General features: G+C 36.3%; 1 protein-coding gene across 1 annotated transcript in view; it reads right to left on the reverse strand.

Annotated features, from left to right (window-relative positions):
• LRP1B (LDL receptor related protein 1B) overlaps positions 1 to 26609 on the reverse strand; it is a 595001-nt gene that overhangs the window by 22706 nt on the left and 545686 nt on the right. Inside the window, 5 exon segments of the mRNA XM_035897882.1 lie at positions 2 to 176; positions 4715 to 4876; positions 15319 to 15483; positions 23820 to 23945; positions 24459 to 24632. Coding sequence (XP_035753775.1) covers positions 2 to 176; positions 4715 to 4876; positions 15319 to 15483; positions 23820 to 23945; positions 24459 to 24632 — 802 coding nt within the window.

Genomic DNA, 26609 nt, shown 5'->3' on the forward strand with positions numbered 1-26609 from the left:
CTTGCATACTATGTCATTGCTGTCCTTGTTTATTATGCAGTGTCCCCCATGACATCTGATACACTTGTCCACTTCACATTTTGGACCTTCAAATCGTACTGGACAGACACATTCTACACTTCCATCGTCAGAAATAGTACAGGATTCAGAATTCACACAATAATGGTGGCAAACATCTGCAAGCATCATGAAAGTTAATTACTAAAGGGCATTAAGGAGTATCATAGAAAAAAATAATACCTTATTTTTCTATTTTAAAAGATACTACTAATAAAAATAAAATGGTGAATGAAGCTGGTGGCTCACTGGCAACTATGAGAATCAAGAATACCCCATAAACGAATACATAATATATTAACGATGTAGCCTTGACAAGCAAAACAGAAGGATAAACTCATAAGAGTTTTTTTTTTTTACTTCTAGATGTCTACACCATTTATGGCATCATCCCACACAATATAAAGACTACTGATGAGAAAAGCAGAGCAATGTTAATGTATTTAATGGGACATTGGCTGAATAAAATTCTTCTGATACGTTCACATTACCATTAACAGCATTATGCTAAACTGAAATGGAAACAGTATTTTGATATAATTAAGTTTTATTTTCATTTATCCACATATTAAAATTTCATGAAGTTCTAATAATAATATATAAAGACATAATCCATAAGTTCTACAAAAACTACGTAGATGCTTATCTTTATGGACTGTGCAAGATCCCATTATCTTATTTAACTGCTTAATGCCAGCAGGACTGAGATTTCAAGTACTGAATTCTTTAACTCTTTAGAAGCACCAGTAACTGTCTCGGTTTTTTTCATATCCCATTAAAAACCCACCAAGTTGCCTCCCTGAAGAAGCTTCCAGAGCTACAATATACTGGTATCTTAACATTTATGTTCATTTTTATTTATGAGGCAGTGACAACTTTCTTTTTTTTTTAAGTCATCATTTAAGCTCCTTAATGGGGCCAAATAATTCAAAGTCTCTATTTCTCACTGTTTCTAATACTTTCTCCAGTGTAGTTAACATGGTGTGTTGAGCTTTTGGTGGTGTTCCTGATGGACAGATGAAGTAATTGATGTATAAGTTGTATCAATTCTGAACTATGCATCTGTATTAGCTTAGTTAACCTGGTCCATATTAATAAAATATTACCTTTCTGACACAACTAAAAAATTCAAGCCCTTTGAAGCTCAGCATATGGCTAAGGGTGAGTCAGTAGCACTACAAGTAGGGCATTATCAAGCTGTTCACTAGAGAACGAAACCTTGGCCAAATGGCAACCCCAGCCTTGAGTCTGGAAGTGTAAACTCTCAAGCTGCCCTTTGGCTGGGGGCACGTTGTAAGCAGCAGGTTGGAGAGTACTAAAATTAATGTATTTTACTGAATATATTCAGGATGGACGGTTTATGAGGGTATCTCATGAAGTGGGAAACATTTTGCTTATGTTTCCCTGTGCTGTTTTTCCTCCTTGCAGAGAAGTTAGGGTAATGGTTGGATTTGATGATCTTCAAGGTCTTTTCCAACCTAAACGATTCTATGATTCTGTGGTAAGTATGTACTGACTGCCATGCCATTGGAACTCACTGTGCTGGAAAAGTTCTGCTGAAGGACAAAGCATGACTGTTGGCGGAGTTACTTCTGTTTGATTATTCATTGTATGTCTCCACCTATCTGCACAGGCTGTAGACTCACCTGCTTATGGAATCACTACTGGGCAACCAAGAGACTAAAAGCCAAGAGGCTTAAAAGACACTAAATGAAGTAGTTCATTGTTTGCCATTCCCCAGTTCAAGGGACAGAACAGTAATTTGCAGCAGGGGGGCTGTTTTTTTAACAAAACACGCTGTAGTTTGAAAGCTAATATTGAGAGACATTTTATGGCAAAAGCATTGCAAGGGGGAAAAGTTTCCAGGTACATTAGGACAAGACCCTGCCCAAACCTAGGAATAGGAAGTTCATACTCTAAAACAATTACTGTTTTTTCGTACTGATTGTAGTTACAAACACCTTTAATCTTCTGCTGTATCTAAAATGCATATGCTATGTTTGGACTGAAATGACACAAAAATAATACCTTTTTTTTTTTTTCCCCTCTAAAGAAAGGAATTTCAGTTTCAAGGAAAGTAATAGCTTGTGAGATCACTATATCCACTTTGAATGATTGTAACTATGTGAAAAAGTTTTCTACCTTTTAGGTTGCTTGGGCCTTAAATGATACAAGAAATGAACTTTAACTAGTCTGTATGTCTTATTTCAGGAATTTAAAATACGGAGTTATATTCAAATACATCAAATTCATGTGCATATAATAACATGCACAATGTTAGTAGAATTCTATGTAAATTCATTCACTTAAATTTATTTCAGCAGTGCCGGTGCCTTGACACGGAGCACACATTTTGGTTATTAGCCCTTATGTGAACTAATCACAGGAGAAACTCTGCATTGGGTAATTGGAGACGATAAGTATGAGGAAAATAAGGTCTTTGCAATCTGGCAGTACTGCAAGTAAATGTCTTCTCCCCACCAAAAAAAACACTAATAATATTTTCAGCTTGGGAGCATGAGTAAAATACCTATGCACATTCATGTATCATCCTTTGAATATGAACTAGTTTCAATCACATCATAGAAAGACTGAAAAAGATATCTTAGAGGCAACCAATCTTTGCAATAATGTTATATTAATATATTCCAACACACATACAAGGAGAATGTGATTAATAAGGCAAAAAAATCATACACATGTGTGAATAAAGCAAAAAAATCATAGATATGAATTTATATACACATTATTAACTGCAAACCTGTATAATTTCATGGAACTGCTATCGGCCACAAAAAAAAAAAATTTCCAAGAGATTGTAAGACTATTATTTTCCTAAAAGTATTGAGGTTTAAATAAACAAAAGCTTAATTTTGTTTTCTATTTTATAATGTGTTCGAGTCTCTGTATTGTGGCCTTTTTCCTAAGTGTCAGCAGACAATCCAAATCTGATTATAAGTACTGTTTAAAAAGTACCCCTAAATTTACATTTAAATTAATTCTTTAAAAAAAAAAAAAAAGGAAAAGATGTTTGCAGAAGCATTCAACTAGAAACAATTTGTTTGGTTTTGGGTAAGCCTCAAGTAAATATTTTTTCTTAATCTGTGTGTCTGTCTGTGCATGATTTATGTACTATACTGTTTTCAAATACCCAATTGTGTTTGCAGATAGTTATTTGTGGATCCATGCAGTTTGTTTAATACCAAGTGGGAGAGAATCACAATTACTGCTGGTTTTCCATTCAAAGGTTTCAATTTATTTCATAGTCTCCCAATTGGAAATACCTTCAGTTTACTTCAGTACAAATCCTATTTAAGATACACACTAACCCTTTCCTTGTTTGACAGACCTTTCACTAAAACTAAATACTTTTTGTATCTTGTAGATAATTCTAAACCAGACCTTTATAACAGTTAATTTCCCTCCCATTTTGTTGAAATCTAGCCTTCTTCAGCAAATTCACTGAATTATATACAAAAGAGATGATGGCTTTCACATTTAATGTTCTAGTCTATAACAAGCACTATGACAGTCCTCTATTTTATGGTGTTATAGTCAAAGTAAAGCAGGAGAAGGAAAAAAAAGAAGATTTAACAAAAATAATTCTGATCTCAGAAAAATAATCAGTTTTAGGTTAGGGTTGCTAGGGAGTCATCATATTGAAGAGACATGAGGAAGACAAACGGTCATTTTTAAATGAGTGACCAAAAGAAGAAAGTCAAGATAATGTTCAAATGTCTGGTGTCACTGGAAAACAGATAACGGTGATCCATGCTAAGAGAAAGCATGGAGAGAAAAGAAAGATAAATAGAGTAAGAACAGAAGGCCTGTTGGCTGATACTCTTCTTTCCCCTCTACTCTGTAGAAGAAGTAAAAATTTAGAGAAAATTCTAAAAAGTGAGAAAAGCCTTTCTAAAGGCATGGAAACCTTCGCAAAACAGTAGCTCAATGAGAAGAGACTGATGGGTCAGTGGAACGGCAAACTATGGAGGACTTCAGATGCAGAAGACAGAACCTAAGACCTGAGAACTAAACAGAAGAATACTTAAAAATCCTGATTTTCTATACTAGGAGGAGGCAGAAACCATACTGAAGGTGATCTTAGACTGAGCAAGATGAAGGAATACAGAGCTGTTAAACTCAAAAGTCAATATGCTGCTTATTGGGGCTAGAAATAAAAATGAAAGGTAAAGTAGCAGCTGAAGACACAAGTGATGGTCTGTGAAGATAAATGATACCAGAGAAATTCTTAAACCAACTACTCCAATTCACTATGTTAGGTATTCCACCAGCATAAGGTAAGAAATATGAGAAGCTGAAGTAGAAAAATTCAACACAATTATCTGATTTCTATTGACAAAGTCAGCTGTCTTGTACAGCTCCATTGTACGTATTCATTCATGAAAATACTAAAATAAATCATTCCTAAAAAAGTTTTTTCTTCTCCATGTAGATGGATATTGTGGAAATATGCTCAAAGATCACTTGAATACATCAGATTCCATTCCCTTAGCAGTATGAATCATTTTGGAGCAAAGTTGACCAACGAGTGCTGTAGAAAAGTCATGTTAAACTTCCATTTTGTAGAACTCTTATTATAAATCCAGGTTTAAGAGTATTATAAATCCAGATTTAAGAGTTTGTGAAGATTACTTACAATACTGACACCTGTCTCCTGTATATTCAGACAAGCAGTTGCAAAAGGGTTGATTCCCAGCAGTGACACTGCAGGTTCCTCCGTTTTGGCAAAAATGATCGCAGACCGTCTGATTGCAGTTTGGTCCTGTAAAACCCAGCGCACAGTTGCAGGTAGGCCTCCCTATTCAAAACAAAGAAAACTATTTTATGATAAAAATAAATAAATATTAAAATAATAATCAGCACTTTAAAGATAGATACATTTATCATAACGGTAAGTTTAATCTATGAGCCCAACTACCTTTCTTTAGACACTAATAAAACATGACTTTGCGAACATTGCTTAAATTCAGAACTTTTTAAAAAGCAAGTCAGCACTGTAAGCTACAGACACCTCAAAAACTGCATCTATGCATTTTACACTTGTGCATGTATGGACACTGACTATTTATTTGGGAATTATTTTAAAATATGACCTTAAGTAGGAATTTAAGCTATGACAAAGCTCTTCAAATTATCCTGCCAGGCTGGGTTCCTCCAGTCGCAGAGGATGAACATTTGCGTAATCAACGTTGATGCCTCTTCAGAATACCCTCCATTATTCTCAAATCTACAAACCTTTATATATAATCACATGAATATAGAAATATTTACTAATGCATTAATAGCCAACTTCTTTACATAAGAATTTTTACTAACACACAAATATCTGTGCCTGTTTTGCTATCCTATCCCTCTCATATAATAAATACTGTAACGTAAAAATTGCTGTCTTTCATGAGACCAAAGATGCCTGTAAGGTCAATATTTAATGTCTGAAAAGTAGTGAACACCTAGGGATGAATATTTGCACAAAACAAACTGCTAATCTATAGCTTCTTTTTGAAGGGTTTTAAAAGAGTGTTTCAAACCTGATGCATTTTCCTCCTATGATTCTTCCCTATTGTAATTTTCCACTTCTTTTCCTTATCTAAACCTCATGTCTAAAGGATTTATAACTTTGTTACAAACTCACTGTTTTATTAAACTCTTCCACTTTTCCCTGACTTTTTTCTTAAGGCTTATCTTCTTTAAAACAAATTTCTAGATGTTTTTCCATCTCCTGACTTTGCTTTTATATCTCATTTGTGATCTTCTCTTCAAGTAAATGACCTGACGTGTCCAACTAGCCATCTCCCTTCTCACTTCCTAATAATCTATTCTCATTCTTGTTTATGGCTTACAAAACTTTATTTTTCCCCCCAACCTCCTCCCCTTTGCTTTCATTCAGCTTTTAGACTTTTCTTAAACCAGAGTTTAACACTCTTCTTCGTCCTGGCTTCCAGGATGAGTAAGGAAAGAGACCGAAATTAATCAGGGCCTGAGGACACTTCTGAAATAAAGGGGCAGACAAGATGATCTTCCTTTGAATCATAGGGATCCCAACCTGCTGGCAAGTACAATCAAGAGCTTAACTGGGCCACTGCAGAGCGAGGGACAGCTGACAGGCAAAGACTCATCCCTTATCTCTGAGTAAGGGACCATGCATGGGCTAGCAGTCGTCAAAGAGTAAATAGGTGTCAGGCAGAGCAAAAGGAATGCCTCGTAAGTAGACTACAGAAAACCAAACCAGTAACACACGTGCTTTACATAAATGGTAAAAGTCTAGGAATTAAGATGGGAGAACCAAAATGTGTAGTCTTGAATGGGAACTTCAGTATCATTGGCTATAGCAAATTTGGAAAAGGAAGGCAACCAATGGGCTGTTGTAAAACTTATACATGTTTCCTTGATATCTAGTCTTTGCCCATCAAGAAGTCCTTTGGACTGGAATTGCAGGCATAAATAGGAAAAATAGCCTATTAGATTCTATTAGTGACAGCCCAACCAAGATAATGATATGATGTGGAATCCAAAAGATCAGAGAAAGTCAGGGAACACGTTAATGGCGAGAAACTCCAGTTATCCCTGCATTTACACTTGAAAAACTTCACACCTCGCCATAAGGCAGAAATGAACTTCTTACATATGAACAATCCTATTTCATGAAGGGGTGGCTTAGCAAGCACACAACAAAAGCTATGATTGACTTCGGCCTGACTTGGTTTAAAACATAAAGAAGAGCCAAAATCCTGAGTAGTCAAATGAAATAACATTTAAGGGTTACTTTTCCGTAATAATCTCATCTTCACACTGATCTACCAGGAAATCCTTACCACTGCCTGACTTACTAATGTATCATAATAACAAAATAACATCATAATCCTGATGCAACATAAACTAGGTCCCTTCCTCGCTGTCTTTTGTCTCATGCGTTGTTTCCTCACTTTAGTTTGATGTCTGGTGTGGGTATCCACAACTACTTTCACATTTGCCTCCTGAAGTCTTTTAGCACACCTGCATCTAAAACCCTGAAATGTGCAACCCTTCTTACTTTTTTTTTTCTCCCTCTCTATTCAGTTGGCTGTCTCATTAATGTAATGTAGATTAAACTAAATATTCCATAAACCCTACAATTCTAATTTTCTTGTGGTCTGCCTTTATTTTAGTACTATGTAATCATTTAATATCATATTCGTTGAAGAATCTTTCAATGCATGTGAAGTGCCCCCTTTTTTTCTACTCTCTGATTCATGCAGAATGATTTATTTATTCTTTTTCCTTCACTTACTTCTTACTCTTCTTACATGAAATCCTTCATGTAATTCTTCTCTTTATTTTCCATTTTTAGCTATGCTAATTTAAAGTGTTTTGCAAATCATCCTAAAGGCCATGATATCAGTTAGTCTCTTCCTCTAATGAGTACAGCAGGAACAAACCCATTGACTTAAAAATAGCTCCAACTATTTTAATATGCATCAGCCTGGTTATTCATATCTGTCCCCTGTGATCTAAACATTAAATCAAAGATGTTGAACTCAGATGTTAGCACTGACTCTTTTTGTTTTTCCCCATGTATACACTTGTATTTAAATTTGTCCCCCTAAGCCAGGGGGTTTCACATAATCCTTCATCTGAATCAGTGCTTCAATAAAAACATTAAAATAAAATAGCGATAGAATATAGATCCAGAGCTCTGAAATCAGTTTTTATTATTAATACTCCTCTATTTTTTAAAATGATGGGGCAATGATATTTTCCTAGTTTGTAAAAAAGATTATTCTATTCTTTGCTAATGTAGGCTGATAAATATGCCAAACTGCTGACAGTTATATGAAAATTTAATACCGCATAGCCTAAACCCCATTTTTGTCACTCAATTTAACATGACTTTTAGTAACATTAATAGTTCATTGCCTATTTATACACAGACTGTTGGCATCTAAAATAATACTAATAATGACATTTTAATCTGCCTTATTCTCATAAATTATTTCTGATACAAAATGGTTCCTGGAACAGTTTGATAAAACTGCAGTGTTAAGCAATGACAAACAATGCTGTAAGGTTTTGTATCATAGAATCAGAATATTGATTTATGTTTGCAAAGGAAATAGTCATGTTAACCAAGATGCCATACATCCAAACTAAAAAACATTCCATGGTAATCTCGGGCACAGAGAACATCAGCGTTTACACTGGTTGTGAAGTTTCAGGATTAGAGTTGTACAGAGACAGAACGGTCTCTTAATTCCCAACCTTTACCACCACAGAAATGTTCACAACACATAACTGTATAGAAAAGTACCAATAAGAAAAGTGGTTTATGGAATGCTAACTAGTCCAAATTCAGATAGCCATCTTTTGGTGTATTTTATGCAGAAATGAGAAAAAATAATTTTCTGAAAGAAAAACACAAAAAAAGTTTCCTGTTTTGAGCTCTTCCTTCTTCAGTGCAATCCTCAACTGGATTTACTGTATGAGAATGCCTTTGTCTTTTCCTCTGCCTATTACAGATTAGCATCCTAGCTTTCGCCTATCCTCTTCTTTAGTCTCTTCCCTAACTTAATAATCCCCAGAAAAATTTCCTGTTTCCATTACCTATGTTGAAAAATGTTATTTGGCAAAGTGTCAAGGGGGACAAGATGGCAGCACATTCTCAGCATCTCATGTGTAAATGTTCCAATTTCAAAACCACAGTAATAATATCTAGAGAGCAAGAAGCTCTGTTCAGGATTTCTCCACTCTCAGTGATTTACAATGAATGTCCATGCACTTTGCTATATACTATCTCTAATCCAATTCTTGAATACACTGAGTACCTCACTATATGTATAGGCAAGTGGAAACATAATGCATGTAGTCCCTATATTGATGAGAGTATTTTGTATTTAAAATAATTCTAAATAACAATTCTAAAGACATTAATTGCAGAGAATACATTAAAGGGCACCTGTTAAGACATATAAAAAAATTAATAAAAATAGTAACGAAAATTCTCTGGGGAAACAATGTACTTGAAAGTCACTATTCTCTGGAGATTCCCTACGGAGCCTCTCAAAAAAAATAACAATCATGATTTACAGAATTTTTTATCTTAATTCTAGAGTTGTTAGAACTTGAAACAAACATAAAATTCTCACCTATTTTTTCAAATGTTTGCACAGAATTTAATAAATTAAAGGAGAATACTTTACGGTGACCCTAGAACATATGAAGTTGGTTTTGGCAGTAGGACATGAATAAAATGTGAAGTTTTTGGCATGAAGATGAAATGTATTGTCCCTGTTTCTTACAAAGAAAAGTCATCCATAAGAAGATGATAGGGATCAAAATCCCACAATGTTCAATTAGGTTTTGATGAGAGAGACTGTAGTTACTCCTATTTTGCCAATATAATTTGCTATATAATAGCAAATAACTTTTCAAATCGTCTTCAAAAATAATAAATAATTTAGTGCACTGTCTCTGGAATACGTAGGTGATTTCTTTTGGGAATCTACTCATATATCTTAAACTCCTATTTACATTATTTTGTAATGAACAGATCTCTAAGGAAATTAACTTTGATTTATGCTATTGCCTAAGAAACAGAGAAATATTATGTATTTTGTATGTCCACATTAGGTATTTTGCAATTAAAAAGAAAAAATAGGGAAATAGCACTTTTTTTGTAAGCTTTCTGAAAGTTTTGAAAAACGAGATCATCCAGATGAATGCCTGCACCAAGACATAGATTATTTATTTTTTCCAGTCAATGACAAATTCACTACCAGCAGTGTGTGGCTTTAAGTTGCTATTTGTGAATATGCCCATTTCATTTGCATTAAATGTGGTACTACACCAGCCTCCTGTAAGTAATATCATGTTTTCTACAGTAGTTATCAGCAGTCTGTGGGAATCGCAATAATTCATTTTTGTGTGGCTGATGAACCATAAGTAGCTTTACTGAACCAATAGCAGTGGCAAGAAGCTGTATTACTGTACGCAGAGGTGAGCCGATACACATTCTTTCCAAGTTGTGAAAGAAAGGGAGAAAAGAGCAACCTCTAAATAGGGCTACAAAAGGATCCGAGTGCTGGAGTCCCTCTCCTATGAGGACCAGCTGAGGGAGTTGGGGTTGTTCAGCCTGGAGAAGAGAAGGCTGCGGGGAGACCTCATTGCGGCTGTTCAATGCTTAAGGGGGCCTATAGGAAAGACAGGGACAATCTTTTCAGTAGGGACAGCTGTGACAGGACAAGGGGTAATGGTTTTAAACTAAAACGGGGTAGATTTAGACTAGCTGTAAGGAAGAAATGTTTTACAATGAGGGTGGTGAAACACTGGCCCAGGTGGCCCAGAGAGGTGGTAGACGCCCCATCCCTGGAAACCTTCCAGGCCAGGTTGGACTGGGCTCTGAGCAACCTGACCCAGCTGAAGATGTCCCTGCTTACTGCAGGGGAGTTGGACTAGATGCCCCCTAAAGGTCCCTTCCAACTCGAAGCATTCTATGATTCTGTGATAATTAGAGTAGGCTCAAAGGCTGCTCTTACCATGGCTGGTTGTGGTGGTTCTGTTGGGATCCTTAGATCAGCTGTGCACCAGACCAGACAGCCTTGACATCTGCCTAAATACCACCTCTCTCCCCTTCCCACAATCCCTGTCCTGGTCACAAGATGATGTAGCATCCCCCTTTGAGGCTACTGGGACTGATATGACATTAGCAAAGTAACCAGGTTCTTCACTGACAATGTTTTCCGTATGCACCATCGTGTCCCAAAACCAACTTGTTTTGCTTATAAAATAGAATATAAAATTATATCTACTTTATATATAATTATTTTTGTGAGAATATTTAATCAATTTTCATTTAGTGGAAAGATATAATAACTTTTTACTCATTTTGATATAAACATCACAATTCTATGTGGTTAGACATACTCTTCGTACTGTAAGCATAGTACAAATATGTATTTATCTAATTTTGTGAACTAGTTACATCTAGTTGATGTGTTCAGGACACATTGTGAACTTGTGTTCAAGCAAATTATTGCTCCAACATTTTTACTTTAAACTCTAAGGAGAAAGGAAGTGCATTTTTATGGTAACATTTAATTTTTTTCCAAATTCCCATTAATTTGGCTTACTGGAAAGTGTTCATTATTATACCCAAACTTTTAATTACACGTCTCAGATGTGTACTTTTAATTAACTGATGACATTTTCTTTGTTCAATTATTGTAGTTCAATACAACTGTCATAAACTTATAAATTTTAATTAAAGCTACCCCAATCTCTAGCTATATGATGTTCACATAGGAATTTGCCAAAAGGCTTAGCAATGAGTAAACCAACAGCGAATAATCCCCAAATTGCCAGTGGGATTTGTTTAACAAATTAACATTTGTGTGCAGATAATGAGGTTCTACAACTTAACACATCCAGCAAAGATTTAGCACAATCATGTTTTAAAAAATGAGTAATACTCTGCAATTTACTTAATTAGTTATCACATTACTAATATATATTAGGTGGTGAAAGAGAACAGGATTTACACATTCACTAGAACACATACATTCACTAGAAGAGGATTTCATATTCTGCGTCGTTTTGTTTATATCAGAGTAAGATGAAAGGTTTGTTTTCAGGATAGCTCTTCCTCAGTTTTTGAGCCAGAAGCCAACAGTAAGGAAATTCCCTGACTCCTAGGGAAGCCTCCCAGCAGTGGGGACCCTGCAGGAGCTCATCTCCCTGTGAGGCTAAAATTACTGCTGTTCCCTAAACTTTCCAAAGAGTGTGCGTGCAGAATGACGCTTGTTAGATCGACTGCATCAAAACTGTTTGAATTGGATAATACACGACAACTGAAAAGGGCAGCTGGAGCTTCTAAGAAAGACAGAGTCAAGCAAGCTGAAATTATCACAGGTCATTTATACTTTGTGGATAGGATTTGGATTGGCACTCGCACACGTATGGCTTCTGCAACTTCCAGCGGAAAAAGATCCATCATTTTGAACAAAAATACATTTTTTTTAAAAACGAGAAAATTGGGAAAATATGTGCCACTTGATTGCATCAGTTTAGCAGGACAGTTTGATGAGACAATTGTATAATGGATGAAAAGTATAAATGCTGCTTTTTGAGGAAGTGCTTGTGACCACTGTAGGTGGTATGCACAGATAGCAACAGCACAGTAGAAGAAATTAAGATGATATTGAGCTGACTTGATTTTAAGATAGCAATTTTATACTTCCCAGAAATGTGAGAGAATTCTCTACCAAAGAAAAAAAAAGGCGTACCTATTGCTAGCAGACAGGTCAACCTGGTAGGACATAATATTTAACATCTAAACGCAATCTAATGCTCAAGTTTTACAATGATTAAGGAAAAACAGAGCAATTCCTGGTAATAAAGAACCTTTATATTCCTGTATGTTGCAACGTGCAAAAATAAAGTAACACATCCACTAATGACTCTCATATGATCCTGACAAAGTGGATCAACTCTGCCTTGAAGGCTGAGACAACGAGAAGGAAGTGAGTGACTGAACGCTGTTCTGGCCTGGATTTCACACCCTGAGTCCAAACTGGGAATGGCATATGCAGCCCCCAAAGCTAAATGTGCCCTCACTGATGCAATGACTGAATGACATGCGTTCCACAGCGGTATATTTGACTGGAAAGAGGAAATGGTTGCTGCAAAAGCACTTGAGGAATTAAGCTTTGTTGACTTAATTACAGTTTTCAATGCTTTTGGGGTCTCCAGTTTAGCTTCACTCTGTAAGGTACATAATGGTTTTAGTATATCACGGATTAGATTGAACTAGGATAAGGGGACATCTCACTGACATACTAGTTTGTTTCAGTAACACACAATTTATGGCCTGATATAGATAAGAAATGCAGTCTGATAAGAAACAGAGATTTACAGGGTCTGGGAGCTAGGCATGCAAGGAAGATGACATGCAGATCAATTTGAAATTTTTATCTGGAATAAGCTGGATGGAGTCACTTTGATTTAGAAAGATATACGGTCACTTTTCCACATCTCCAGCACCTGAAAGTTACGGCATAGGCTTCAAGGTATGGCTACACTCATGAACTGGAAATGGCAGATAGGAAATCTGGTTAATGTGAAATATGATTTTTAAAAACTCAATGAAACTGGAAAAGTGGACGTGGCATAGCAGAATAATATTTCTATTAGCAGGTATGCCCAGTAAGAGTCATCAGAACCAGCTCTGTGTCGGTCTTGGCTCATAAAGGCATGGTACATTTTGGCCATGTTGCAGTTAAAGGTCTGCATTCCCCAAAATCAGGCAATTGAATGATGAAACATGGACTATGGTGACATTCATGATGGCTCTCCTGGTGCATTTTTGGTACAGGCACATTATCCTGTTTAGATCAAGCAGGAATAAGACTAATGCCTACACCTCCAGGCCTTCTGCAGCAGCTGGGGCCATGATTAACAATTTAGCAGAAGTATTTTGTAGAATCTGCTCATCTCTCTCCTTTACTCACTAGTGACCAAACCTACTACACAACACTAATTATTTCAGCAAGGCTGAGAGATTTCAGAGGCTGGATTTAGCAGGGAAAAAAAAAATATCCAGGCGATAGCATAGCCATGTGAGCACAGCAAGTGTTAGCTGCCTGGTAAAGAAAACACAACCTACTGGAGGAGACTGAGCCCTATGGCAACTGCTAAAATAGAAGGATTAAATAAACCCGTGGGGTCTCTGCAGGATTCAGAACTGAGCTGAGTTCTAGGAGCCGAGTTATTAATTTTAGGAAGCCTTTTAACCCCACAAAAGTATCAACTAAATGCCAGGCATGTAAAGATGTGGGAGTAAACACCCTCTGTTCAGATGATGAGGAAGTTGTGCATGTCATTAAAATCACCAGTGACTGACTTTCATTCACTTGCTTGTCCTCGCTAAACATGTATTGATCTCAGTACATTGAGAAAAATCTCTGCTCATCATTTGTGCCACTATTTCCATCAGCTGTTAGAAGCAGTTTGAAGTATAATTAATCAACTTCAAGTAGTTAACATCACTAATAATGACTAAATATGAACAGCATTATTAACCCTCAAGTATTCAGGACCAAAAAAATCCTCTGTTTGGCACATAACAGATTGCGAGATTTGCAGTCGCCTGGATTTTCACCACCACATCTTGGTAAATAAGAGGAGGCTCCAGAGAAGCCAGGATAGTGAATGAAGCTAAATTGCTAAACTATATAAGCTGAAGTTAATTAGTAAGGAGTGCTGAGGAAAACATTGATATCTAAGCCCCCTCTGTCACAGAGACTAAGATATATAATTCTGCATTACAGGGAACGCTCTCTGTGCTAAACAGGCACAAACTCCTCTCCTGAAGTCAGGTACTGTACTTTGAACGACCAGGGTGTTGGTCATTTCATGGCATAGAAGAAAATGATTTGCAGCTGATAGGCTTCTGAGAAGAGATGAGACAGCAAACTCTTCTCCAGCTGTTCCTACTTTGAATCAAATATTTAAATATTCCTTGGAGCAGAAAAGAGAATTCAAGTCCTCCTTTCTCACATAATTACTAAATTTTAGACTACTTCTTATCACACTTTCCGTCTCTAGCCCAAACACTAATTGTGTCATACAAGCTACAACAGCCTACATGTTAGGGACAAAGATCAACTGCCAAATACCCATGTTTTGACACACAGGATAATCTCCCTGAAGATAGGAGATGTGATTTCAAAATTCTTCAGGAAAACAAAGGATCTGAATTCCGATCAACCAAATCTTCCTGAGAATTAGATGAGCAAAATGCCTACTTTTTGAATTCCAGTAAGACAAAGGTAGAAGATTGAGGTCACACAACTCTGTAATTTAAGGAAATCTCTCTGTGTATGCACCTAAAAATTTAGAGGCAGAACTGAGATCAAGAGAGAGCAAGATGCGTGGGGTTCTTCCAGATGTAGCTTGACTGGACCTTACACTTTACAATTCCATTTCTACACCTTGACATGTGCGTCTTTACCCTCAATACTTACTTCCATGCCCCCTTTTGTGGGACACAGCATAATTCTGCTAAAACACCCAGAGACGTGAACGAAAAGCACTATTGGTTACGTGGTATATGTATGGTATATACTGAAGTATTGCACAGAGTTTGAGTATGGACAAAGCAAACAAGTTACAGAGAGAAAAAAAACTATCACAGGCAAGGAATAAATGTAAACATTTAAATTAAGGCAGGTATAATTAATAGTAAAAATACAGCTGCTCAGAAGTATTTACCAAGGAGAGAGGCTCCGCAGGTCCCTCCGTTCTGGCAGTAATTGTAGCAATGGTTGGTTTCACACCTTTCGCCAGAGTAACTTGGCCAGCAGTGACATCGAGGATCTCCCTTCTCGTTTATAATGCACTTCCCTCCGTTTTCACAGGTTAATTTACAGGTACCATCTGCGGCAAGAGCACACACACAGAGCTGTTTTCAGCAATCCCATTTCATGTAATGGGCAACACAGAACCTCGCGTCTTACATAGAGCTTCAGATCCCTGCCAATGAGGAGGAAAAAAACCCCACTTTTCAAAACAGAGAAAATAAACTATTGCTTCTGTTTCCACAGTGCTAGAAAACAAAATACACACTTGGGAGAGCGTAAGCCCTCCCTGAGAGCTGCAGACTTGGCAGGGGGGGGGCCCCTGGGGCCTCTGCTTGGCAGTCACGCTTCGTCCAAATGATGCCACAGGAAAGTTGACCTCCTTAGGACGGACATTAGTAGGGGCAATATGGGTTCTTGCTTGAAACTATCATTCCTAGTTAGTTTGTGAAAAGAGAAAGTTGCTTTCACCTGGGGGAATCTCAGAAAACTTCCCTGTCATTTACTGGTGACCAAACCCTATCCAAAATATTTAGAAAAAAATTATTTACCCTTTAAATCTTCATAAGAAAATTTATGTCCGTGTACTAACTTGTTACTCCTAAATTATATTTTCTGGTTTATTCTTTTTCTCATCTGCTCAGTCTGTAATATCACTGAGAAGAGATGCTGCCCGCTGCTCTGCATTCACCGACTGCTTACGGCAGTCGCTCCACCGCCTTAGCGGACAGGTACGAGGTGACACAAAATCTGATTAGGCCAGATTCAATCTTTCTATAAAACTGTTTTTCAATTAGAGTTGTGCTTGCCTTGGAAACACTGAAAAATAAACCTCTATTTATTTCAGTGAACAAGATATAAAATCATTCAATGACACCAACGAGAAATTAATTATAGACTAGCACACATACAGTGCTCAAACATCCAAGTAATTGTGATCCTCAAGAAACAGACAAGCACCTTTCCAGCCCAAAGCACACTTTCAGCAATAAGACCTTTCATTTCTCATGCAGCAAAACAAATCCTGTGAAGCCAGACTGCTGCCTACCTAATCCAGCATTTGAACCTCCACGGCTTCTAACAAGAGGGATAGCACAGACACTGGGAACTCTTCAGCAGTATATCCAGCAGCTGCAGATGTTTTGCGGAATTATCTGTTTTAGTTAAACAGCTAATATGAAAAAGAGTCAAGGTTCCCATTTGTCCTACCGAGGCCTAGCGTTGACGGACACAGGCACACCAACCCCTTTTTTGACGTTTAAAGAAATACACTGCGCTCTAAGTGAAGAATTTAGGAATGACTGATATCCTCTAGCTGAATAGTTCTCTCCAGCACGGAGTCTGCAAAGTTCAGTAGCATAACTGTGCTTATGCAGCAGCCTTTTCTTTGGGTGCACCCAAGTCTCTCTTTCCTGCCCATATATGCCCCTCCCTGGCAGGGTCTGGCTGCCTCTGTTCACGGCCAGCGCTGAGATGGTGCAGAGATAACCTGGGATCAAACCTTTTTAAACAGAACTTCTGGGAACTGGTCATCTTTCAGGCAATCGCACCTATCTCAAATTAAGCTGAAACTAGACAACAAATCTAGAAGTTATTATGGGGGACTGACTGGCGCATCATTATTTCAGGTGTTTACAATAGAAAATATGAAATAACACATGCTCTTAATTTTTTGGTATCCCCCCTGGATATATACATCTGCTGTAACAAAGCTACTTTGTATTTGGGAGTTTGAGGATGCCTCGGTGTTTTATTTATTTGGGTGGTTCATTAAATCCTTTGATGTTCCATGAACCGTTCTTCAGTTACTCATTACAGAAGTTGTTTAAATGGATAATGTAGCATATCTTATTGGAGAGAAGGTCTATTTTTGTTTTGCTTATCTTATCTGTTTTACTTATCATTAGTCATGAGTTTATAGAGCAGAACTTGGTAAAAACAGAATAAATAACACTGAAGTAGAGATAAGTGCTCATTTTTATGAACCTTTCTGATAGCACATTAAAAGCATGGTATATATATCTTCTAGAGCAATTCTGCAGAATTAAGATGTAAAATTTGAAAAAAAAAGTTAAGACAGACTATGAATTCAAGAGAAAAATAAAGTAGCAAAAGGCATATTTAGAACCATAAAACGTGAACTACGGATGTGAAAGTTACTCTAATCACACCAAGAAATACATGTCTTCATATTTTCAGGAAAATGTACTGAGCCACAAATTGCCCACAATAAAGATTTTCTAATCCAATTGGCTTTCAAAGATTGGTACACTCACGTCTTACACTTTTAAAATGCAATATATGTTATAACTTTATGCAATGGTCAACTCAGAAGATTCCTGAAAAAACACAGAAGTTTGTAATAGTTTGTCTCACCATAGGATTATTAAAATTCACTACTGATTTTGTTCTCTATAAAACATTTTAAATTCAAGAGTTTCAACACAAATCTAATATGAAACAGAGAAAAGTTACTACAACAATTTTGGACATTAAATAAGTTAAGAAATGGGATTGAAAGATGTAATGGATAAGACAGTTTTAAAACACTGTGTTAAGAGTTTAACAATATGAGGGGTTTAATGCTGCTGCTTTGTTGTCTGAAGGTAGATACAAGAATCAAATTACTCTTGCTGATTCACATCAACTGACTACAAAAGGGGATCAGATGCCTTTGTGTGGGAGACAGGAGCAGAACAGCCCCATAGGAGAAGATAGGAAGAAAAAGAATAGAGGAAAGCAACACAGAATCGTTATAAAAAGCTGAATACTCTTAATTTGAATTACTGAATAAAGATCTCTGAAAGAAGAGCTGGGAACAGCTCTAGTAAGTACTCGCTATTGGAACAAAGTTTAAAAAAAAAACCCAAAACAGAACAGAAAAGTTTCTATCTGCAGCCAGTTCAATGCTGGTTGCTGGCACTCTTTTATATTTTCTCTCCTAGCCTGGTTATTTAGTCTTCTGCTGCCTTCATTTGCCTATTTCAATCTTAAGATAACTTTAACAAAGAATCAAATAACTTTGTTTTGCAGTTTTTCTTGTGTTTTTCTTCCTGATATGACTGTTTGACACAAACATTAATGGACTCATGGCTTATTTACTTCATCTTTGACTCTTTCCTTTAGCTGAAAGTAAAAGGAAAAGCTTACACAGAATAAACACTGATAAAGCAGCAAAACAAAGCTTTGTAAACTCTACTGGTATTTTTTGCTTCACTTCTTCAATTTTTTGATGTTCCATCCCTCTCCCCCAGTCACACACACATACACATCCCCTCTCGGCATTGCTATAACAACCCTTTCTTTCTTGAGAAAAATGCATCGTACTTTTTGCTGTTTTTTTCCCTTTGAAATATCCACTGAATTCTGGACGAGGCAGTTAAATGGAGGGAGGTCGCTATGGAGCACAAGGTTAATGAACTACGTTCTTTGGGACAAGAACAATTTCCCTCCCCACAGCGGAAAACACTCATGGGGCAGAAACATATTTCTTCTTGCCTATCCTTCAGAGGAGAGAGTAGCTCATCCTTACACCGAGCTGAATGCACCTATTAAAGACAGAGTGCAGGTTTCTAATGTTACGGTAAGGTTGTATAAATCTTTCTGTCCCTCCAGATGAGGGTCTTACGATCTGCCCATTTTCCATATGCTGAAATTTATCAGAACAAGCTGTAAACCCCGAATTTGGTCTGAATGCTGTTAAGACAGATCCTCCTCTGTTTTCCCTTCGCATTTTCTTTTAAAAATCTGTTTGCTTTACAATTTTAAATGGAAGAGAAGGGCTAAGAAAAGGATGCACAGTGACAAAAAACTAACTGACACCTACTGTAACGTAGCCCATTATCTTCTGTTCTGGGCAATACGGGTCCCAACGGTAACCCCTTTGTTAGACACAGAGGATGCTGCTGTAAACAAAAGGCTTTTTTCAAACCAGAACCAGAACAGGGGTCACACAGAAATCTATTTGATATCCAAAAAGACTGAAAGCAGGACAAAACCAAAGAAGATCGCACGGATTGAACTGCCATAGCTTTTGCTAGTACAGCTCCCTGCGGCAGACTTTGTGGGTGAAAAAGGTGGTGTATTGGGATTAACCTCTACATCCCCAGCCAAAGCACTTTGCCTGCAATCTTTGTGTGCAGTGGGCAATTCCCCACAGAAACGCGCTGGAGGAAACACCATGATGAATTAAATGTTTCATCTCTGTCCAGAAGCAATGCCAGATTTGAGTCTTCGTAATTTTTCTCAGGCTTTTCATCCAGCCAAGAGAGCACAAATATTCCCTTCTTAAAATGAAAGTGATAAACATGCAGCTCCAGAATACGGAACTCTTGGAAGTGTTCATTACTCTTGCTCATTCAGCTGTGGCACACACTGTCTTCCTCCAGTGCAAGTCTCTGCATTTTCATCCTCTTGGTACATCTTTAGCTTCGTTGTGCTACAGACAATTAAATACAATAAACCTAATGGATGCAAATCCAGTGGTCTCTTTTAGGGAAATGAAGTGGTACACTATCCATTGGAAAACTAAAGGGGAGCTTCTAAACTGAAGAAGTCAGGCTTGCTATCGTCAATAAATAAACCACTAAAGAACTGTGCTCTGTCAATCATAATCATCTAGGGAGAAATGAGATGGAAGCTTATCTAAGAACACTTGGGAACCCACTTTAATTTTGTTATAAAAACATTCTGAATGATACAACACACATATGTTGTAATAACTCTGGCTTGAAAAAGCCAAATCAAACCCAAAAGCTGTTTCTCATCAGTTCTGTGAGATGCTGGTGAAACAGCCGTCTGAAACAATCTGGATTCAGTCTTACAGAAAGCCACTGAGGATTCAATATTTAGAATCCCTCACTTAGGACTTATGAAGAAAAATCAATTCAATGGATCAAGCCCGTAGCAATATTATGCAGAACTTCAAGACTTACCTCAATTTTCTTTTGTTAAAAAAAAAAGCAAACTCAAAACAATCCAATGAACCAGAATCTGAATCAGTTTTTTGGATAAAGTCACAAGAAACAGAGCAAGACTGAGATTACCTCCCAGTCGCCAAACTTAAGGTAGACTGACTAATAAGAAATTGTACAAAGTGTGCAAGGTGTCCTTACAACAGTCATGCCAAAAACTACCAAAATGAAGAATGGCATAATATTAATGTTGCAAATAATAATTATTTGTTGGAAGGCATTTTTCACAAGGATAGAGACATGTGCACTGTCAAAACAGAATCTTCAAACACAGACTCCCCTTTTCAAGATAGGGGCACTATTCAAGATAGATGGGAACTGGAGATGGCTGTCCCATTTTGGCTCTGTCAAGTTGAGAAATTCTAATACTAGCTTCCTTACTATGTTTTAAAGACCCAAAACACTTAAAGATACTAAAAAGTATTATGAACTTTCCATATACTACTGTTTGCTATTGTAACTTGAATTACATATTATTCAAAAAGTACAGTTTAGTCACGTTAGTTCTTGATGTCTACAATTACTACTAATTTGTGAAACTAAGACACTTCTTACATGACTTCAAATAGCCACTGAGCAAGTACAGAACAACCAGTACACCTCACTTCTATTGCTACATGAATGACACCCACTAAAAGAGACTTAAAGATATGAATTTTCAGGTCTGTAAGTTACTGGTAGTGTATTTTTGAGCACATAAAATACAATGCATGTAATTCATTGTACCCTATCTACAGTACAACTATTGCACTGTGATCAAGCCAGCAACAAAACCAAATGAATACATCAGTTAAAGTGTTTCACAGATACTAATGTCTCAAATTAAAATCTTCCGGCTCTCCTTCTTTTAGGGAAAAAACAGAAGACCACCAAAATCAACAGCAATATTTCAAATGACTTTGAATCAGGATTGTATTGCGGACCAACAAAAAATATGACTATGTAACCTCCCTTTGCATTAATGTCAGGTCACTCTTCTACAATATACAGACATGTAAGGCAGGAATTGTTGGTTTGGGTTATTTACATCCAAAACTATGCCAAAAATGCTCTGAGACAACAAAGAGAATATAATGCTAGACTTAAACAAGTTGAATGTATGCGGTTTGGAATTATTTATACACATTTCCTAGATCTTCATCAGAAAAGGAAAGGAAGATAACAGCTCCTATTTTTTTTTATTCCATACTGTATAACTTCTTGAAGGAAAAGAACATGGTTTAGAACTTGTCATTTGTTTGCAGGCTATTAGTGACCTATCAATGGCAAGTGGGTTGTCAGCCAACCATTAATTATAAACCTGTATTAATTCAAGATGTTGATCTTAAGGTCAACTCTGATCTTTCCAGGAATCTCTGTTGATCCTTGGAAGCCTAAGTGGAGTGTCAGCTTGAGACAAACATTTACCATCCCCTTCATACTTTTTAAAAGAGTCGTAACAGTGCAAAACCACACACACTTGTTAGTGTGCTATTATACTGAGGCTTGTTTCAATTCATAATTTATAATCTGTGAGACTACAAAACCTGCGATCTACTATTACAAAAATAACATACGAGAAAAAATAACATACGAGAAAAAAAGCCTATGCTAGACATTACTGGGAATATAATTGTAATCAGAAAACTAAGAAACACTTATTCAGCAACCCTTTAAAAAAGCGTAACAGATATTGCAGTTGTGGGAAGATACTGAAAATTATCAATATATTAAAAATGCTTCTCTAGGCATTTTCTGTCTATCCATAAAAATTTACAACCGGCAGTGAAATAATTTAAAAGCCTCTTCATATCTTTCTCTAATAAAAACATACGTTCCTAAAAACTCTACCATGGCATAATCCTTTTTCCCACTAGTTAAACTGTAGCATTACTGAAATTACAGGTTCAGATTACTACCAATCACCAGTGAAAACCAATATTCTTTTATTTGTCCTTTCTTCAACACCTAAGTGGTAACTATGGGTCATTTGAAATAATTTTTAGGTGGTACTGTATCAGTAAAAAGTCTTGACGAGTATCCCTCTCAGATGAAGAAAGAGATGACACTGGAGGGGCAGGGGGGATGGATGCTTTCTGAAGACAAAGGGTGCTCAGTGATTTGTCTCAAGACTTAGAAACCTTGTACAGTATACTAATGTTTTGTACTACGTTTACTTTAGTGACGTCACTTCTCCCCAACAGTGGAAATTGTTGTAAAACAGCTGTAAACTCCTTTATAGTTGTATAACTACTATATAAGATACACATTGATAGGTGTTCAGCCAAGGGTGTACAGTAATAAAGCTTTAATTTACTGTATTTTTGCATATCAAAGTTGGATCTGTAAATACATGGCACACAACGTACTCCTACAGAAGCAAAAAACACGAATGAGTTTGTTATATAGGACAAGTTTTCTAATTTGTTTTTACTCTCTGAATTATTAAATTTCTTGATACAGAAAGAGAAATGCTGCTAGACAGGATAGCTTTATTAATACCACATCATAAACCACTAAAACACAGTTGTGCTAATTCAGTATTTAAAAACTAGGCAGTATAAACAAGTGAGATTTTCTCCACAGAATGATGATATTCCAGGTAAACTAATTTAATTGCTAAATTGAGCATTTTAAGTACTGAGGATCTCACCAAAATATGTATCACTTGCACTTCTGAGCCTGGAATTAAACATTACAAAAACATCCTCATGCATTCTGACTTCTCATACACATAAGAAATCCTGTTCTATGATTTCTACAACCTTTTAAAATTCAAGCTGGCTTGAATTCTTTCCAGCAGCCTGACCACCTTAGGTTTGGCCTCACTTAGAGCGGGAATAGTTTTAGAGTACCTAATTACATTCTTCTATGGAAAAGACTACTTTTTTCCCCTCTAAAATATAGCAAGAACACAGTAGCTCTTCTACCATGAAGTCTGGTTTCCTGTGTCTTGATATTAGTCATTATAGACATTACTGTAAGATATTATTTTAGATAACAATATTTCAGTTGTTTTTCCCTTTTTGCCTGTTACTTCAAAGTCATTATTACTTGCTATGTTCCTTTCACTGCCTTTTGACTACTGCTGCAGTCTCAAGCAGAGGTGTTTCTTAATGGTCTTCAAGGTTATTTTTTTGCCCTGAATGGCTAAAGTTTAATTTGGAATCCAAAATGCCTCAGAGCTTTTCAAACTTCTTTTGGTCAATACATATACACATTCACTTTTTATTATCATCTGGAATCAGTTCAGCTGAAAGCTCACTTTTCATTTTGATGAATATAAACAGTCTTTTTGAGTCAGTGATTTTGCCCCTTCATATTTCATTTCCATTTTAGAGAAGTAATATGTTTATAGAACAACATCACAAGATTCTTGACTCACAGACAGTCTAGCCTTTTGCAATGACAAAAACTGACCACTCATTTATTTACTGTTTCCCATGCAGTTCTCAATACCTACCTAAGAGGCTCTGATCAATGCATGTTCCGTTCACCAATGATTTTCCTTCTGGACAAGCACATGTTGCACCAGAAGGGTTCAGTAAACAAATGAATTCACATGTCAGGTCCAAGCACGGATTAGGCACTGTTAAAAAGACAAAATATTAAAAATTTTGAATTTTTTTTTTTAGAATTACACCATGTTCTAGAACTAGAGAAAAAAAAAATCAGATATAAAAATTCTGATATACTTCCAGTTTTCAGGATAACAAGAGCCTGAAGTCAGTGAACACATTCACTCAAATGGCAGTGCAGGACTCACACCAGGATAGAATTTATTCCAGTAACAAAAAATGTATTGGTAATATGCAGTAAAAATATTCATCTGGTTGTGGCTAGAGGTGTTTGTATTCATCGCTCTTCTAATTTTTTTTATAACTCGTTTACAGTGCAGGTACACAAGGCAAGCATTTGTCCAATGTCCTTTCAAATTAGAGAAAACGCTTCAAAAAAATCTAAATCAAACTTATATAAAGAAATGTGACTAAACCTATTTCAATCAGGCTCTGTTTTATGTTCATACAACTTTGTTACTTTATTTTTTTCCCCTGAGGTGAACTTGCTCAATATTGAGTTTAAAGTAATTATGCTTACTCACAGTCCATTTGTTTGTAGCGGTGAAAAATCAAGGCACTTTTTGCTTTATCAACATCCACACTTAGATATTCTACAAGGCTCCTGCCAAATTTGTGTACTTTAAATGCACCATTTTTAGGACCCGCTCCATATATGTAATCCTCAAAAATGTCAATTCTATGTGGATGCAGTAAACCTTAAACAAAAATCAAGAATAAATACAAATGCATATTAATATTCAATTAATAAAAAACTTTGTTTTAATAATGACTTTGATTGCATTATTGCAATTGACACCTAAAGACATTATTATTCAGTTTGTTGTGTACCCACAAAGACTGCCTTTAAAAAAGCAATCTTAAAAGGAACTCTTCCCATACTACAAGCAACTAAAATCTCAAGCTTTGTATTAGCCTTCCACAGAATTCAGCCTCAGAAACTGGCTGATTATTGAAAAGTAGAGTAACAACTAGCTAATTAGAAGATACTTAGGTACAACGCTTCAACTAGAAGCATGTGACAGGGAAGAAATAGATTATTTTGCTGCACATAAAAGAAACTCTTCTGACAAAACATTTCTTCAGCTCCTTTTTAACACATTTGAAATGCTAGCTTTCATACTACGTTTATTTTAATTCATAATCATAGTAAATTAATGCAATATAAAATGTTAAGACTCTACCAGTTCCTCATTTTTAAGAGCTATGAATGTTGATTAGATCTTATAGTTGGATTTCCTATGCACAACTGGCTGTAGAATTTCACACATTTACCCACAGAACAAGGCAATATCTTCTGACAAAAACTTCTTTGCTAGAGGTGCATCTCTTCTCATTTTGAAGTCATAAAGACAGAATCTATCATTCCTTGTGATACCTTGTTCCTACTATTATCCCCATTTACTGTAAAAAAGGTTTTGTATTTCACCTGTATTTATTTATTTTCAATTATCAGCCTTTATTTGTTCCTACTGTTTTTCCACTCTATCAATACTTGGTACTCAGTTTTTTTATTTCAATAAAAAGACTTATGAATTCTAATTCATTATTTCATGCCTGTTTAATTAAATGGGCTGCAGTTTTTAGTCTTATTGCAAAGCAATTTCTAAACTCCCCCAATTTTCCTTTGGTCCTATTTCTCTAATTTTTCCATAGTTACTCCAAATGTCAACAGGAGACAAAAGGTGACACTGCGTTAGTGATCTTGTATTTCAGTATTAAATGCAATGTATGCAAGCAACAAAGTCTCTACATTCCACTTTCCCCTGTATAAACTGCAAATTTGCTGTGTTTGGCAGTGTAGTATAGCCCATATTCCATGCTATAAAATATTTTGAAAGTCATCAATTTACATGCCTTCTATTCTGTAGCACTGTTGTGTCTTTTTTTTCCCCCCTTGAAGAATAATCTCACATTTATTCTTAAAAGACAAATGACTATTGAGACACCTTAAAACACAATCTAGGATACTCTGTCAGTCCTCATACCAGCCACAGGCACTGAGCACAAGCACTAAGTATGTATTTTGTGATAGATTACAGCATAGTCACCATGAAAAGCAGTAACTGAAGGAGCTGCAAGTAAAGTTCTGAGGAGGAGTTACTGTCTTCCAAAATCTCTTGTCTGACATCTGCACGGTATGGTTCAGTGCTACAGGAGGTTGTAGTCAGATGCCTACACTCAAAGTCATCCTTCTTCAGAGGACTACTTCCATGTATACTGAGCCAAGTTGTGAAATAAAATGTTATTAAACCAAAAAAAGATGATTTAAATCTGGTCCTGCTCAATTTGGATTATGGGAGATTTTTCCTAGTATCTTCCAGAACTCCCTGGTGACTTCCAGATCATCGGTTAAAACACTCAGCAGCACTAGATGTAATATCTTCCTGATAAAACTCCAATACCAGCTGTCCACTAAGCAATCCCCACAAAAGGCCTGCTTTCAAATTTTTAATTTTTTTTAATGTTTCCTCTCTTTTCTACTCAAATTTCATAAGTTGTTGCATATATTATCAAATTGTTAAAAAGCCAACATATGATTTAGATATAAAAAAAGTTTGCTTAACCAGAATCTCTTTTCTTATGAAAGGAACCTTCCTCATTCACATTCTGTTAGCAGAATTCTGTGATTACTTACCGACCTGAAAGCCAAACCTATTATTTTTCCCAGAACT

This window comes from Egretta garzetta, unplaced genomic scaffold (genome assembly GCF_000687185.1).
Source record: "Egretta garzetta isolate BGI_Z169 unplaced genomic scaffold, ASM68718v1 scaffold197, whole genome shotgun sequence".
In the NCBI taxonomy this organism is placed as follows: Eukaryota; Metazoa; Chordata; class Aves; order Pelecaniformes; family Ardeidae; genus Egretta; species Egretta garzetta.